The following is a 17899-nucleotide window of genomic DNA, read 5'->3' as shown; positions in this document are numbered from 1 at the left end:
TAATGGGTATAATTATTTTTGTTTCCTGTTTTGGACTTTAGGAAGAATGCCTATGTTTATGAGATATGATATGTGTGTTTGGTCTGATATATATCCCTTGATTTACATTTTGTGGATTTTTAGAACCAAGTAGGTCTTGAATTTTTTTTCATATATTCTTTTCCGTATCACTACTACAAAGTTTGGCAGGAATGCAGATCAAATAACCATTTTTGGCCAGCTTTTCTAACCTCTTGGAAATGTAACTGGTCTGATCTCTATGCATTGACTTAGCTGAGTAATAGAGGTGCAGAGAAACTTTCATGATGAATTAATAGCAGGGCTGGAATCAGAACCCATGGACTTTTTTTCTGGGTTTTCTAAATTTTCTCTGTTACACTGTGTTGAGATTTTCCCCCATGGCCTGTTAAACTCTATTCTCTGGAAATTTAAAATAAATTTGGTTCTATACATTAATGCATTGTTTTGGTTGTTTATGGCTTAGGAGAGCTAGAGACACTTCAACTTCTATATTTACTCTTCGTATGGAGAAATTTTTTAGGTTCTAATGATGATCAGGGACACTGTTGGGTCTGCCATTGAGAAGGGGTTAGTTTTCCACTAATCATGTCGCAGCTATGTGATAGCTTGATGAAATCCACGTACACCTGTGACTTTCCCATTAGAATAGTCTTCATTCCCTAGTCACTAATCTTCATGCTCTTCTTCTCTCTCCTTAGAAGGAAACCAGAATATCAGCCCCAGATATGCCTCTTTAACAAAAATTAGCAGTTAAAAAACAGCAGATAAAAGAAGGGCCCTCTGACTCTTCCTTTTTCCCTCCTGAAAGCGGGAGATAAAACTCCCAGATGGAAGGTGTCCTCCCTATATCCAGAAGGAAAGGAAAGTTCTTATCATCAAAGACAGAAGTTGAGATTGAGAGAATTCTATACAAATAGACCTTGTTCAAATGATCGTAGCTTCCTTTAGACTGCCCACATAGATTAGTTACTTTTCCACAATTGTCTCTATCTTTGCTCGAGCTAATATAAAAGCAAGTATTTGCTTTACTTTGGGTCTCATTCCTTATGAGGACTCCTGTGCCACAGAAAACTTCATAAATACTTTTGTGTGCTTTTCACCTCTTAATCTGTCTTATGTTGGTTACGCTCTCAGGCCCAGTAAATATACCTTAAGAAGGTGTGCATAAAGAGAGAGGGAGAGAGATTGATTGATTGATTTTAAGACATTGGCTTGTGTGATTGCAGGGGCTCAAAGTTTCAGGGCAGGCCAGCAGGCTTTGGGGTCCCAGGGAAGAGTTGATGTTGCAGTCGTGGGTCTGAAGGCAGACGGCAGGTAGATATCCTTCTACCCTAGGGGACCTCAGTCCTTTCTGCACAGTTCACACCTACTATTGATAACTGCTAAAGACTTTTCCCTACATGGTCATCACTTCACTGCCCGGTGTCCCCACTTCTCATTTGCTACACCCCTTAGGGGCCCATGGACTGCTAGTTTCCCTGATGTTTTCTGTTCTGGGCAACAGAGTGGAGAAGACCTGGCTCTGTGCCGGCCTGACCTGCTCCCCACTTTTTTACCTGGGTGCCAAAGCATCTTGACTTGCCCACCCTTTCCTGCACTGCTCTCAGAATCTTCATAAAAATAACACTGATCCCCACCTGGGATCTGATCTTGGGAATTAGTCCCTCAGCTGGGAGCCTTGCTATCCTGCCAAGGTACCTCTCATCCACTGTAAGAGCTGTGTGCTGAGACACCATTCTCTTTCCTCAGTACTTCCAATCTGCCCATGACTTTCAAGATCAGCCCTTTCTCCTCAAGGCCTAGATTTCACCTTCAATACATTTATATTTCACTCCCACTTACGAAGTTAAAGCACAGAGAAATTAAGCAATCTGCCTGAGGTCAGTCGCATGGATAGTTAAGGAGTCCGGGTTCCAATCTAGGTCTTTCTGGCTCCAGAGACCGCGGGTCTCCCTGCTACACCTCACTGGCTGCAAAAGGTGCAAAAATGAAAAGACACAGTGCCCTCCCTCAAGCAAGTCACAACCTGGAGGCACAGTCTACAATCTGAAACTTGATCATTTGTATAATTTAATAATGGACATCAATGAAGGAGATGAACAGTGGGGCAGATTTCAGAGGTTCTGGCCCTGGGGAGGCATTTTGCATTGGGAGGGCTTCTGTTGTGCCTTGGAAGAGTGGTTCCCAAATCCAGCTATGCCTTAGCAATCTCCTGTTGAACATACAGATCCCAGGACCTTATTCCAGTTAGAATCTCCAGGTGCAAGGGCCCAGGAGCCTTTACATAACAGGCCCCTCGGGTGAGGCTTCAGCCCACACTGCTCTGAGGCCAGGTATTTGGGACTGACCTTGTTAGACACTGTCAAAAAGGCAGTTGCCTAGGAGACCATGGACTCAGAGGAGGAAATTGAGAAGGGTTTGCAGGAAAGGAGACCAGCAGCAGGAGTGGAGAGGAGGAGTCAGAGAAGGGCTTAGAAGCCAGAGCTATGTGACGAAACACGAGATTCCATTATGAAACACCTGGACTGAGCTGCACTGAGCCTCTGCCTTGACCCCGTGGCAGCAGGGCCCATAGTCCCGTCACTGGGGACATAAAAGGAAGGAGCAGCTGACAGCTTTGTGAGGGAGAGTAGCCTAGCGGGTGCCTGGCTGGCTCGGCTGGAGGAGTAGGCTGGGGAAGCCTCTAGTGCTTCTAGCTGGCTCAGCAAGCTGCTGCGTTCAGGGTGAGTTTGGGACAGTCAGGCTGTCACCGGGTCTGCAGGTCTGCTCCGTGTTCCGGCAAGGCACTTGGGAAGGCGGCTTTCACTCAGCTGTGTGCCTTCCTCTCATGTCGGGGGCGAGCGCAGCTGGCCGGGGGACCTGCGAAGGCCTTCGCATCCCGGTGGGTGGCCGATTGCTTGGCCACGCAGATCCATGCTAGAACCATCCACCTGACAAGAGACTGTCCAGAGACTGACTGGGGGGCCAAGTGCACACTCGGCTGCCAAGTCAGGGTCCTACTCATGTGAACTTATGGAGAGATTGTTTCTGAACTTGAGACCACTTTTCTCTGGGAATTACTGCTGGGGGTGGGGGAGGAAGTACCCGTGCTGAAGGAAGAGAAGCCCCTAAAGGGAATGCACTTTTGTTTCTTGATGAGTTAACTTCTGTGGGGGACCTTTTGCTCTCTTTATCCTTTGTTTCCTGCCACCTATTCTGTTAGCGTTGCTGGTTCCTGACTCCTTTTTATCCAGATGGGCCAAGGTCTCCCCGTGCTGTAACCTTGATACCCTTCCCCCGGGGCGGGGGAGGGGGAGGTGTCAGGCACCTGCTCTGTAATCAGGCTCTGGGCTTTCAGCCCCCATGAGGTTGCTTCCGTCCTGCCGAGGGCTCTCTCTGCAGCCGCTGGAAGGCTAATCCCACGAGGCAGCTTGTTTCTTGCCCTCTGGCGGCTTGGTGGCTTCGGTTTCATGGATACACGTGGTGTGCAGTGGGCAGCTTTCTGCTGCAGAGACGGGAGGAAGCCTGGAGATGTCACTCTGTTGGATTTCGAAGAGTCTCACATCTTCAGATATAGCTTATAAAAATTCAGTTGGGCTTCTGTTCTTTCTTCTTCATACTCTCTGAGAAATGTTATTCTTTTTTTTAAACCTTTCCATTTATCTTTTATTCTTCCATTTGATTCCTCGAACATTTATGGAGCAATTACTATGGGCCTAGCACTATTCTAGAAACTGAGGGATAGAGTGTTGAGCAAGGTATAATTCTTGCCCTTGAGGAGTAATTAACAATCCGGACTAGTGCTGATCAATAGAATATTCTAGGATAATGGAAATATTCTCTGTCTGCATTGCCCAATGTAGTAGCCACTAGTTATGTGTGGCTATTGAGCAATTAAAATGTAGTTACTGTGACTGAGGAATTAAAATTTTATTTGTTTCTAATAAATTGAAATTTAATTAGCTCTATGTGGCTAGAGGCCACTACATCGGATAGAGCAAAAAGGGAGGGTGATAAGGAAGCTGATTTTTACAATATCATATGCTAAGTGTTATAAGATGGTTGGTTGGACTAGTAAGTAGGTTGGGGTTAGTTGTAAAAGGCTTTGATTGAATCAGATTATTATAAACGGCACCAAACCCAAAGGGAAGTCCAAGTCCAAGACCGACGGATTCAGCTGATAAAGAAATATTGAGCCCCTGTTAGAGTCAGACAGTTTATTATTTACAGAGCTAGTGAAGTCAAGGGGAGCCAAAGGCGCCAGCTGTCTGACTCCGGTCTTACACCTTGGAACGATGGCGCTGAAACAGAAGGGGCCCCACGACCTCACCGCAGTTGCAGGTACCCTGTTGCTGAGGGGCCAACTGCAGACTGCAGCAAAACTGTCACAGAGCCTGCAGCCATGCCCCAAGGTCCTGTGCCTCTCTGAAACCTGGGAGGTGGATGGGAAAACTGTCCCACGGCAGCCTCCCATAAGATAGGGAGAGACAATTAAGAGCTATAAACTTCCACTTATAAAATAAATAAGTCATCAGGGTGTAAAGTACAGCGTAGGGGTATATAGTCAATAACATTGTAATAACTTTGTATGATGACACATGGTAACTAAACCTTTCACAGTGATCATTTGGTAATGTATTATAGTTGTCGGATGTTGTACACCTGAAACCAATATCTTATGTCAATTATATTTCAATTATAAAAAAAGATGAGAGAGACCATTGAGAAAACAATCTTGTGAAGCCGCCTCTAAAGATTGCCTATCTTGCCATGTTCCTGCGATCGCAAGGCATCCCATCCAGATTTTGGTCCCGGTGGTCCAAGTTTTGCCTGTGAATGCAGGGAAACCCTGCAGCGTGCTGTAGTGGAATCATTCCCCTGCGAAGGGTCTCAATGCCAGGCCAGAGGATTTAGACGTCACCCATCACCCTTCGGTCACTGGAAGTTTAAAGCAGGAGAGTGATTTGATTGTTTTTATGTTGAGATCTGTCTGACAACATTGCAGAGATTAGACTGGGAAGTGAAAAAGACCGTAAACAGGGAGGAAGAATTAGGTAACTGGATGAGAGTATATGGGAATGAAGTGGAAAGCATAGTCAATTTTGAACAATCAGTCGAATACCTGGAAGTGAAGGGCTCCATGCACAGTGACTGTGACAAACACAGATCAGACAGGAGCCTGCCCTCAGGAATTCACAGATCCACAGGAGAGCAAACACAGCATCAGTGGCTCTAGTGTAAGGTTCAGTAACATCCTAAGTGCTCTGAGGGGCGGGGGGAGAGCCCAGAGGATAGACACTCGTCTTCAGCAGGATGTCCCTGAATGCAGTAGGTGCTTTATTGATCATGGTGACAATCCAGCATTGCACAGGATAAGCTTTGAGGCTTCTTACGACTTATTCTAGAAAATCTGTGAGGGACTGGTTCTGAGAGGCGATACGCCTTATTAACTAACAAAGGTATTAATTCCTATCACAGTATGTGGATTACTTGGGATCCAATTGAGAAGAAGACAATAGAAGTAGGAAAGCAGGAAAATGTTACAAACATTAAGCATGGTAAGAGGTAAGAAGGAGAAAGTTTGAGGGCTTTGGATATTGGGGGCAAGGCTCACTTGCCATACACCGCTGGAAATAATATTGTACTAGTCCTTACGTCCCACCTCCCCCCACCCTATTTTGGTATTTCCATTTTACCTTGTGGTCCTTCTACTTGAGGAAGGTCAGTTGATCCTCGGTGCCTCAGGAAAGGATGACACCACACAAAGGGAAAAACAAAAAAAAATATTTTCCTGGTCTTTGACTTACAAAAAACCTAATTAGATGATGTAAATTCCAAAACTCACAAATCTGTGTGTTTTGTTTGATACCCACCTTGGGGTTTTTGTTGTTGTTGTGTGTTATGTGCTGTTTTGTGTTGTGCTGTTTTCAGGGAATACATTTCAATGCCTTTAGATTGGGCGGATCTTTTCCAGTTCACTACAGTCTTATATTGCCTTTGCTCTGACCTTTATCTGCAAACTTACATTACCTGCTTGGCCCCTCCAGGTATCTGAATTTGGACCCCCTGGCATACTTTGCAAAATGGGTTTGAAAGAACACATAATAAGGTAGGAGCAGGGCACTCCCGCCAAGTCTTTTAGCACTGTACAAATCACCGGGACTTACTTGGACTACTAGGAAAAGCAGAGTACTCTAAATTCTGTGATTACATCTCTGCCACCTGGAGGAACAAGGAGTCAAAAGAGACATTATGCTGAATCTAGAATAATAGAGAAACATTGCATTTTGTGCACATTTGGGTTTACGGATGAAAATTCAACCCTACTCTTCCATTACCAATCCTGCCATACTTTGCATCAGGCTGTATCTGTAATTAAAAGCTTCAGAGTCAGGGAAAGGGAAAGATGAAGCTAAAGACAAGAAAGTAGTAAAAAAGAAACATGGTGGGAGCGGCCAGAAAAAAATGCACGTTCACATTTCTACTGTCATTTGGGGAAAATAAATAAGATTTAAATGAAAGGTCAGATGGCATGGGTTAAAGTTCTTGTTGCACTGTTAACACAGGCAAACTTGGGTAAGTCACTTAACTTGCTGAGTTTGATCTCCTAACTTACAATGACCATGAAAGGACTTTAAAAAGTGGAAAGGCTTAATTATGGGAATTAATATTACCCAGCAGCCAGCTTTTAGTAAGTGTTCAACAAAGCATTTGCAGTTAGAGAAAAAAAGGGAACCAAGGAGAGAATAGAATTCCAGGAGCCATTTAAAAGACCCAGGCCCTTTACTAATCAAATGATTGTGGTGTACGATTGCCTTTTTAATTTTCCTGGAGCCGTCTCTGCATTTTAAAATTATTTGTTAAAGAAGACGCACATTGGGACAGGACAACTTATATTACCAGTTAGTGTAAATCCCATCAGTTAGTAGCTTCATTGTAAAGAAAGACTTTTTGGCGTGTCGTCTCTTCTGAAATGACTCAGAAGATGGTAATTCTCCAGTTCTGATGTCATAAGACATGTCTCCACTCCTTCAATCCTCTCTTTCCACTTTAAATTTATCTTCAAAAATTAGCCTATTGGACCATCAGACATATTTATAAAAAGCAAATGCTTACTAAAATACAAAAGAGTGGCATAATAAATAACGGAGAGAGAAGAATTCTTTTTTTAAAAAAATTTTTAAAATTTTTATTCATTTGCCAGGGTGGGGCACAAGCAGGAGGAGCAGCAGGCAGAGGGTGGGGCACAAGCAGGAGGAGCAGCAGGCAGTCGCTTAACCAACTGAGCCACCCAGGTGTCCCAAAGAGAAAGATTCTTGAAAGAATGATTCTTTGTTACCATGCTCTTCTTATACTGCCCCTAATTTACGATGCTTTCTTCCTCTGTCCACACTCTGCAAAGCTTACAAACAAGAGCAAAGAGTCGGAGCACAACAGAGTTGCAGTGTGTAAGAATTCATTTTTCAGAGTGCAGATTTCCCTCTGATTTTCCCTTACACCAAGAGGGTTTGTTTACTCCCTTAACTCATTTCACGAAGTGTAGAGAGAGTTTGGAGAAGGTAATGCAGGAAGGAGGGGTAGACGTGGTCAGCCTACCACCCTCCTCTCTGTGCAAGGTAGTGCTCACCAGCCATCGACAGCCTCCTCCATCTTGCATCCAAAACTGAAAATGAACTCAATCAAATGAACATGATCCCCCTGCACACTGTCCTCATGGGATGAAAACTTGGAAAGAAATCACTAAGAGGAACCCTCAATCACTATCCATCATTATGCACCAGAATCACAGGACACTTGAAGGTCAAAAACGAAGTTCTCAATTAAGAACTCTAGTGGAAACCCCTCGTAACATTTCACAAACACTCAGGGTCCCTCAGAACCTCAGGTGAGAAGCCCTGGTGTGCAGGTACCAACTCTTCTTTCATGTGTGTGCTGTGTATTGTGGGTATTTTAATTCTGGACTCTTCTTGTTTCTTGACGATAAGAGAGTGATGACTCATAGGCTTGATAAGTCTGAGGTCTGTTAGATTTACAGCCAACTTCTAGGAAGGCAATCTCTCAAACTTGCCTTGGATTCCTGCCAAATCCTCATGAAGGTACACTTATCACAAAATACAAGGTGTGAAAGACGCTGACTTTATTTATCCTGTATTGCACGGGCAACGACTATGGGGTTACTGATCATCTTGTCCCTTCCTTGTCTTTGGTGGGGAAACCTGAGACAGCATTCACAAGCACACACTATTGACCTGTCCAGTGGTCTCTCTCTCTTTCTCTCTCTCTCGTTTATTTGTTTCATGGTTTTGTTTTGGTCAAATCCATATCCTTCTCTTGAGAGAACCGCTTCTTATATGAAATGTCACTCTCATCTAATCTCTGGCAAATACTTTGGTGGAAGTAGCAAAAATGTACACATGGAGTAAGAGTGAGCATTATAGGGAATTTCTGACAAATTGGAATGACTGGTGATCTCTGGGTGCCCATTCTAATAGGCAAGGGGAAAATACCCCTGGCACACCTTGAATCAGGTGTTTAGCCCTGATCCAATCAGCAGTGGCCCCAGGTTGAGGCCACATGGTATCAACATGGCTGCCGAGTCTTCATCCCTGGGCTTTAGGAGGCTTTTCTATCACCACAATTTGTATCAAGATTTTGTCCAAAAAATGGTGCACACCTACATCAAAGTTTCATACAAGAAATTTCTTTTAGAGCTAAATATTGGAAAGACCTCCCTTTATCCTTTCCCCTGAGGACCTGGTAACTTTTTCTATGATAATAATTAGAACAATGGACCTGACCAAGTTACCTTTTCTCCTTTGGTGGTTACTAATTCGAATTCGGTGCCACTTACAGCCCACAAAATCTTTACTTTTCATGCTCTGGGTTTTCTTTGACCAGTGCCAGGTTTTGGCTCATATTTTCCCATTCTATTTTATTCTTATTTTTTTTACAAGATTTTATTTATTTATTTGACAGAGAGAGAGACAGCCAGTGAGAGAGGGAACACAAGCAGGGGGAGTGGGAGAGGAAGAAGCAGGCTCCCAGCAGTGGAGCCTGATGCAGGGCTCGATCCCAGAACGCTGGGATCACGTCCTGAGCCGAAGGCAGATGCTTAACGACTGCGCCACCCAGGCGCCCCTATTTTATTCTTATTTTACTCTGCATCTGTTATCTGTAAATAGGTTCGATTTTTTGAGTGCATGAGTATGAGGTATGGAAGAAAGGAGGAAAGGGAGGAGAGAGAGAGAGAAGAAAGGAAAGGAGAAAGGATGTAAGGAAGGAGGAAATACCCTAAATTTTGGTCATGAATGGAGCAGGTTATGAAATAGTTGATCCAATGTCTATTACAGTCTCTTTACCACAAACGACATTTTGACATTTATCAGACATTACTCCATCAGAAAGGCATAAAAGCAAAGACAAGATCATGGAGTTTTATTTTCCCTTAAAAGGAATAAATAATGGGAACACGAGAAAGAGCCGGATGTTGGTCTTATAATGGCAGGGAGGGATTAGAGACTTAAAAAAAACAAAACCAAAAAACCCCATGGTATATTTCTTGTTGTGTAACTCGACCCCATGTGAGTATGGGGCTTGAAAAGCAGCACTGATCCTTCCTGTAAGGGATTTTCCGTGCACTACCTCCTTAGATCCGAACAAACACTCTGCGAACTAGGTCACATGGGTATTATCTCAACTGAGGAGTTAAAGCTCAACTTACCCCCAAACCATAACACGAAGGTTTACTGCAGTTACAGTGGATAAGACAGGAGGCTGCGCTATCAGCCTTAGCTCGAATTTCCAGTTCTGCTGCTCATTGTTTTTATGAGGCTTTGAGCATGTCACTCAACCTGTTTCCTTTTATGTAAAATGAGAATAATGAGTCCTCTTGCACGTCTTCTTCTCCCTCCTCCGAAGGCTCTATATATTTTGCATGAGGTCTGTAGAAGCAGAGCTTGGCTAGACCTAACGCCAGCCTTGTTTCGATCTTTCTCCTGGGATTTCAGTCTCCAACTCAAAGTCTCTTCTCACGCTCTAGGGCAGGGACTACCACTCGGTCCCTTTGCGAGTTGCCAATGTTCCAGCTGACAGCCACCCCAGCAAGCGCCCTTGCAGATGAGCCCGTGCACATCCGAGTGTCAGGCCTGTCCCCGTTGCAGTTGGTGACCCTAATGGCATCTCTGAAGGATGAGAAGGGGAATGTGTACCGGTCCAAAGCCTTCTACAAGGCGAACGAGGTTGGTGAGCTGGACCTCACGCAGGCTCCTGCGTTTGGAGGCGACTACGTGGGGGTCCACCCCATGGGCCTCTTCTGGTCTCTGAAGCCCCAGAAGGCTTTCGGGAGGCTGCTTAAGAGCGATGTGATGAACAGCCCCTTCTGGGTTACTCTGAACCTATATGACTCAGTTTGTATGCAAGATTTCATCACAGACGAGCCCATGGCCAGCCAGGTGGTCCAGCGCTGGTTCTCAGCCCCTGGGGTACAGCGGGTGCAGATCCGAGAAGGTCGGGTGCGAGGAGCCCTTTTTCTGCCTCCAGGTGAGACTAATCTTCAGTGATATAGGAAATGTTGGTGAATATAAAAACAAAAACAAATGGCAACACATTATTGGAGAACTAGTATTTCCCACAATAGTTTAAAACCAACATGCCATTGTGTGTGTGTGTGTGTGTGTGTGTGCGTGTGTGTGTGTGTGAAAGTGGAATTCATTTTCTCACCTTGTACTTTCCCTCTTAGCCACTTGACTCTCGTTCCACTCTTTCTGATCTCATTTTCTTTTCTTTTTGTTGCTTTCAGGGGAAGGTCCTTTCCCAGGAGTCATTGATTTGTTTGGGGGCCGAGGGGGTCTGATTGAATTTCGGGCCAGTCTTTTGGCTGCTCACGGCTTTGCAGTGCTGGCCTTAGCATATTTTGCCTACGAAGACCTGCCCAGTTCACTGCAGGAGATCGACCTGGAATATTTTGAGGAAGCTGCAAACTTGCTACTAGCCCATCCCAAGGTAATTTAGAATACTTTACATTCTACCTTGCAACATTATAGCAAAAAAAAAAAAAAATCAGGAATGTCTGTTTTGCCTATTTTACCAATCTGTTTAGACTTGGGCATAGCACAGCTACCCTTAAAATGGGGCTGATAATGTTGACCTTGTAGGATTGCTGGGTTGCTGATCAGCCTAATGGCACAAAAGACAATAAATGGTGCATATATTATGGTTATTTTCAACGGAAAAAAAAAAGCCAAGTCTTCTTATGTTTGAAGTGTGTGTAATTTACTCATCAGTGGCTCTTCGGTTTTTATCAGTGGCTGATCTCAAATGATGAATTCTCTAGCTTGACATGGTTTCAAATTTCAGTGATTGTCTGCGTGGGGGAATGCAGTTAAATCCTATGAAAGAGTGCTGAGACTAAGAATGTGCAGAAGTTCCGTTTTAGAGCCAGGCCACAGGATCAGAGCAGAATGACCCGCAGAATGGATGTGGCCGCACCAATCAGATTGGCTCAATTAGCTCTTCAGTTAGTATCAGCTCTAGGGGCACAACTAAGCCCCAAGTAAGTGTTTAAGGCCCAAAGCGGGGAAAGGAATCTAGAAAGGAAGGATCATTTTAGAACTCTGTCAAGTACTGTTGTCCCATTGAAAATGTGGTCCATGGGACGCCTGGGTGGCTCAGTCGTTAAATGTCTGCCTTCGGCTCAGGTCATGATCCCAGCGTTCTGGGATTGAGCCCCCCGCATCTGGCTCCTGGCTCAGAGGGAAGCCTGCTTCTCTCTCTCCCACTCCCCCTGCTTGTGTTCCCTCTCTCGCTGGCTGTCTCTCTGTCAAATAAATAAATAAAATCTTAAAAAAAAAAAAAAGAAAAAAGAAAAGAACATGTGGTCCATGGTCCAGAGGCCTTGGTATGACCAGAGAGCTGTCTGAGTGCATACTCGCAGGCCGCATCCCGGGCAACCTCTGCAAGCTCCCCAGTCGGATGCACGTTCAAGTTTGAGAAGGACTGAACTAGCCCATCCCATAATCCAGCTTTTTTCTAGGAATTAAATATCAGATGAATTGTTATCTAGACCTCTTGAAGAGGTCTCAAAATACTGATGTTTGTGTTAGTTACTAAAAACAGAGGGGTGCCTGGGTGGCACAGTGGGGCGCCTGGGTGGCACAGTCGTTAAGCATCTGCCTTTGGCTCAGGGCGTGATCCCGGGGTCCTGGGATCGAGCCCCACATCAGGGCTCCTCTGCTGGGAGCCTGCTTCTTCCTCTCCCACTCCCCCTGCTTGTGTTCCCTCTCTCGCTGTGTCATTCTGTCAAATAAATAAATAAATAAAATCTTTGAAAAATAATAAAATAAAAACAGAAACATAGGAATAAATATCCCATGGTCAGGTGTCTGGGTTGACAGTCTGTTAAGTTGAAATACAGTAATTCTGGTTTTCCAGTTTGAAAATGTTTGAATATCAGCTTTGCTTTATGGTTCAACCTGTCATGGTAAAACAATCATACCAGCTAACATTTATTAAACGACTCTTTGTTTGACTCTATGCTAAGTACTTTAAAAACACTCTTATTTAACACTCACAATTACTTCGTGATGTGAGTCCTGTTGACATCCTCATTCTTCAGATGAGAAGCCACACTCAGATTAAGTCATGTGTCAAAACTTGACAGCCCTTGTGGCAATGCTTTGCTTCAAACCATTAGGTTATCCTGACTCCATGACTTGTATCATTCTCTCCCTGGAGCCTTGACTGTTCTCCAGGACACATGAGGCTGTGTCTCCTATTGGAGTATTGTCAGTGTCTTCAGTCTTTAGTGTTACCACCATCATCACCATCAAACACATGTGTGATTTTTCTAAGCATATTTGGCTCTCTCTTAAAGGGTTGTCTAGAAGGAATTAAATCCCAGATAAAATGTTTTCAAGTTAAAAAAATTTTTTTTTCATTTCAAATGTCACTATGTGTGACATTATCTGAGGAGAAAGGGCTGTTGTCATAATTCAATTTGGATTCCATATCATCAGAAGAGGTTCAAGTCCCACCTCGACCCCTTGATACTGTTGTAACCTTAAGCGAGACTTGTAGACTTCCTGAATCTCCAGGTTCTATTAGAAGGACAAGCTGAGACAATTTACGTGTGAAGCACTTAGCTGAGGACCAGCGTACAGTAAACTCTCGATAAATCCACCTTGTCATCCTTGCCCATCTGTTTTTCCCCCTCTCCCTTCCCGACATCCTCAACCAGCCCCAAAGTGTTTTAGGGTCTATTCCCCAATCTGTCTCAATACATCACAGCTTCTTCACCCTCCCTGCCACTTTTTAGCTTGCTCCCTCACCACTGGCCCGCTGTGGTACTGCCATAGTGTAGTTTCGGATCTCTAGTCATCATCTCCCCCCTTGCTCACCAGTCCGTTCCTCTTGTGGATGGTTCCCAAATGTAGAAGTACACTGGATTTCCCCGGGGGGGGGGGAGTATGGTCTGGTATGACATTCTGGGGCCCACTCAGACCTACTGAAGTAGAAACGTGAAAATTGGATCTCAGAAAGCTCTAATTAAAAAAAAGAAAATTTTTTTTTTTTAGGGGATCTGATGACAGGTGCTGGGCATACAACTGTAAGCAAAGTAAACATATCCAGTTGCTATGTATTTTCTTCTGTCTGTCCAAGGTGCCCTTCCTTTCCCTACTCATCTTCCAAACTTCTTCCTTCCCTCTGCTCCTTCAGCCTTCCACAGAATTCAGGACCCCTTCCTATGACCTACTACTTTTCCTATGAGATGGGCACTGGAATTCAGTTGTTTATAGAACCCAAGTCTTTCATCTTTACCCTCCCAATGCTTTCAGCATTAGCTCTTGGAGTAATGGATGTGCAAAACCTCTATAGCTGTAAAAATGCTATTTAAATATGAATGAGACCTACATAATATTCAAAAGAACCCCGGAAACCTCTTTTCCTAGCTGGAGAGAATAATTTGATTCTTAAGTTTACCTGCTTCTACTCAGGTGATGTTGAATGTGGCTGGTGCATTTAAACTCTTTTTGCTTTGATGGAACTCTGCCTCTGATGAGGAGTTTTTATTTCTATTGTTTCCCTAAATCCTTAGAACTGTCCTGAAAGGTAGGAAATATTATCACCCGCATAAGACAATAAGGCTTCCAGAAGGCAAGGAGGTAACGTTTTCAGTCATAGAATCTGGTAGACCTGCGTGCTGGGACTCCATCCCGTATTTTCTGACGGTTTCCAAGACACTAGCTTACTGGCCTGTGAGGCAGCTCCTTCGAATATGGCTTGTGATGGGTTCCCTTTATTTTGCGCTTCAGGTCCAAATGCCAGGAATCGGAGTGATCTCGGTGAGCAAAGGTGCAGAGATCGGGCTGGCCATGGCCTGCTTCCTGAAGCAGGTGGCAGCCACCATCTGCATCAATGGGACCAATGCCATCTACGAATTTCCGCTCAGGTACAAAGATCTGGTTATAACGCCCATCCCCACGTTTATAGAGCGCATGCAGTTTCACGTCTCGGGGGCTGTGAGCCTCCGCCACTACAAGGGGGACCCCAGGGATGAACTGAATCAGCAAAGCGTGCTTCCTGTTGAAAAGGCCCAGGGTTCAATCCTTTTCGTTGTTGGAGAGAATGACGAATGCTTCAATAGCAAGGAGTATGCTGAGCAGGCCCTGCGCCAGCTGCGGAGCCATGGGAGAAACAACGGAAGGATGCTGGCGTACCCCGGGGCGGGCCATCTCATAGAGCCGCCCTATGCACCCCTGTGTTACGCGTCCCCAACCCAGAGCTCTTCTTGGCCCCTGCTCTGGGGAGGGGACCCTGCTGCTCACGCAGCAGCCCAGGAGCACTCCTGGGGAGAGATCCTGAAATTCCTCAGGCAACACCTTATTCAAACCAGAAAAAAACTCTGAGCCAGCGCTAAAGGTGATGATGAAGTGGGGAGACAAAAAAATGACAATAAGGCAGGCATATGATGGGAAGGGGGGGGTTCTCCTGACTTCTCTAGATTCACAGTTATCTTGAATCATTTGGAAGGAAATAGGGCAAAAATCAAGGGACAAGGGCACAGGTGCACCTGAAGTGTTTCTGACCAATTTGTGTGTGATTTGAATTTTTTGTAAACTGAATCTTAGTGTACATGCACGAGGGTACATTGCCGTCTCAAAACTGTGATACCCTTGCAAATTGAATAGCCTTCTGTTTCCCAGGTAGGGATGCCTTGGGCCCAGGTATTGCCAATCTAGATGACTTCCCGGGAACTTCCAAGTTACTTGTGGCAAAACAAGTAACTTCTGTTTAAAGTTGAGTTTTTGACATTTAAGATGAGAAGTTCTAATGCCACCATCAAATGTAATGCTCATTATATATTTCCAATAGATTCTTTATTTTTTTCCCAGAATAGTGATTTCTTTTTATCCTTAAAATATATTTCTTTTTGTAATTTTAATCAGGAATTGGATTGAATTTAATCAGGTGCCTTTATAGCATTTATTGAAATTAGTTATTGAAGTTAGTTAATATATTTAAAGCAATGAGAACAGTCCAGGTATGTAGCAATTACTGTATGAATTACATTCATTAATGGACTCGTGTTGCTTTTGCATCTAATTTTACTAGATGATTTTCTCATGTTGACTAATGTGGGTTTTAAAATTTTTTTGGAGCCAACCCGGTCATTCTTATTTTCTCAGAATTTCACCCATATTTTCTAGAACACATTTTTCACTTATAATTGTGCACATATCCCCTATTATTTATTTGCATGATTTCTCTTTTTTCCTCTCTGTCTGACTTACCAAATATTTTTCTGTTTTATTGATCTTTTCCAAGAGCGGTTTTTTGTCTGTTTTTTGGTTTTTTCCTCCTGATTCCTTGATTTCTGTCCTTTTAAAATAAATTCATTCCTTCTGCCATTTTTGTGTTTATTTTTCTGGCAGTGTTCTCATTTTGTTAATTTCTAGATAGTTTCTGATTTACTTGCCCTCCCCCCTTTAAGCCCAAGAGTAACTTTACCGCAGTACAAGGTATCATACTATTGATCTATAGGGGAGGGGTGAGGAACTTTGCAGTGGAGGATCAGATTGTTACCACATGAACCCACTGATCAAACTTAGCATCTCTTAAAATGGTCATTTTTACATAATGTGCTTCATGACGAGATGTAACATGGTGTGCCTAGCACTACTTAGATTACTTCTAACAATGCTATTAAACTCGAACCTAGTCAAACCTTTAAATCAAACTTCCTATTGATACAGTGACTAGAGACCAGTTAAGCAATCCTACAAAGAGACAAACAAATCAGGTTATGCGTCATTGTATAACCTGGCCTCATTGTAAGTTAATTAGCAACTGACCTGGTTTTTTCAGAAGCTGGTCACATGAAAAAATTTGGGATTTTTTTCTTTGTGGGATTTCCCCCCGCCCTCCTTTTTTTTTTCTTCTTTGCATTGGAGTGAGCTGTGGGACTATCAAGCATTAAAAGAGACTTAAGAGACATCAACCAAATGCAATTTGCAGGCTTGGTTTGAGCAAAATAACTGTAAAAAGACATTTTGGGGACAATTAGAAAAATCTGAATATGGACTGGGTATTAAATGATACTATGAAATTGTTACTATCTTGTTAGGTGTTATAATGGTATTGTGGTTATTATAAAAAGTCACTTTTAGATGAAGATGCATACTGACATATTTAAAGGTGAAGGGCTGTGATATCTGGGAATTGCTTTAAAATACTACAGGAATATGGCAAAATGTGAATAATTATTACTTCTAGATTATGGCTATAGTGAAGTTTGTTATAATATTTTTTATGTGTGGCTGTAATTTTTCATATAAAAAGCTAAAAATTAAAAGATACAATCAATATCAATGTATTTACCTTTCTTCCCCCAAAGGCAAGAATTAAGCATAGACTAAATCTTTTTTTTCCATGACAGCCCCCAATTTCAGATTACTGATTTGTTTCACAATAAATACATATTTAACATAACCATAATTCAATGTGTCTTTCCTGTTTGTAGTTCCTTACAGCCTGTCTTTTAAATTCTTGATTTTATCTTCCATTTGGCCATTTCCTAAATGACAAACTCAAGTAATTATTTTAAAAGATTCCTATTCACCTGAATCTTAACAAATTTAAAAATGTCTCTATTTTGCTCACTTTTCAGTAATGAATTTTATACTCATAGAATTTGATGTTAACAGACTTTGATCTTTTTATTTTGGCATCCATCTTACTTTGTGGGTTTTTTTCCTCCTTTGGTTCAGATTTTCCCAATTCCATTTTATTTGTCTTTTACTCTGTATCTGAAAGCTTTTTACATTTTTCTCTTTGTTCTTAGTATTCCGAAATTTCTTCAAGCTATGAGTAGGGGTGGGTTTATCATTACTATTTTAATTAATTTTGCTTGGTACTGTATGGCCATTCCAAACTCAAGACATAGCTGTTTTCAGTTTTGTTTTGTTTTTTAATATTTCATTTATTTATTTGAGAGACAGCGATCACGACGGGGGGTGGGGGGTAGAGGGAGAAGCAGGCTCTCCGCTGAGCAGGAAGCCCAATGCAGGACTCGATCCCAGGACCCTGGGATCGTGACCTGAGCCAAAGGCAGATGCTTAACTGACTGAGCCACCCAGATGCCCTGTTTTCAGCTTTAGGTATCTGATTCTATTAATTTTATGATCACTTTAAACATTTTTTCTACTCTCTCCTGGAACTCCAATTAAGAGAATTTTGGAGCTTCTGGATGTATCCTCCATGAATATTAAATTTCTCTCATACTTTTTTTTGTACCTCCCCCTGCCTTCCCCAGCTCCCTGTGTTCTTGGAGAACTTCACAGTTGAATTGTTCAACTCACTAATTTGTGCTTCAGCTGTGTCCAGCTTGCTATTTAGCTCATCT

The 17899-nt window shown here is 43.1% G+C and overlaps 1 protein-coding gene across 1 annotated transcript; it reads left to right on the top strand.

The window, feature by feature from the left end:
• Positions 1-2569: 2569 nt before the first annotated feature.
• On the top strand, positions 2570-17038 carry LOC100476755 (acyl-coenzyme A amino acid N-acyltransferase 2). Its single transcript, XM_011233878.3, has 4 exons — positions 2570-2744; positions 10040-10539; positions 10799-11001; positions 14310-17038. Exons 2-4 carry the CDS (start codon positions 10077-10079, stop codon positions 14901-14903), a joined length of 1260 nt encoding a protein of 419 aa, XP_011232180.1. The 5' UTR covers positions 2570-2744; positions 10040-10076; the 3' UTR covers positions 14904-17038.
• Positions 17039-17899: the final 861 nt, after the last annotated feature.

The sequence above is a fragment of the Ailuropoda melanoleuca genome, chromosome 7 (assembly GCF_002007445.2).
Source record: "Ailuropoda melanoleuca isolate Jingjing chromosome 7, ASM200744v2, whole genome shotgun sequence".
Classification (NCBI taxonomy): domain Eukaryota; kingdom Metazoa; phylum Chordata; class Mammalia; order Carnivora; family Ursidae; genus Ailuropoda; species Ailuropoda melanoleuca.
The sequence above is the reverse complement of the archived record's forward strand: the minus strand, read 5'-3'. Positions and strand labels throughout refer to the sequence as shown.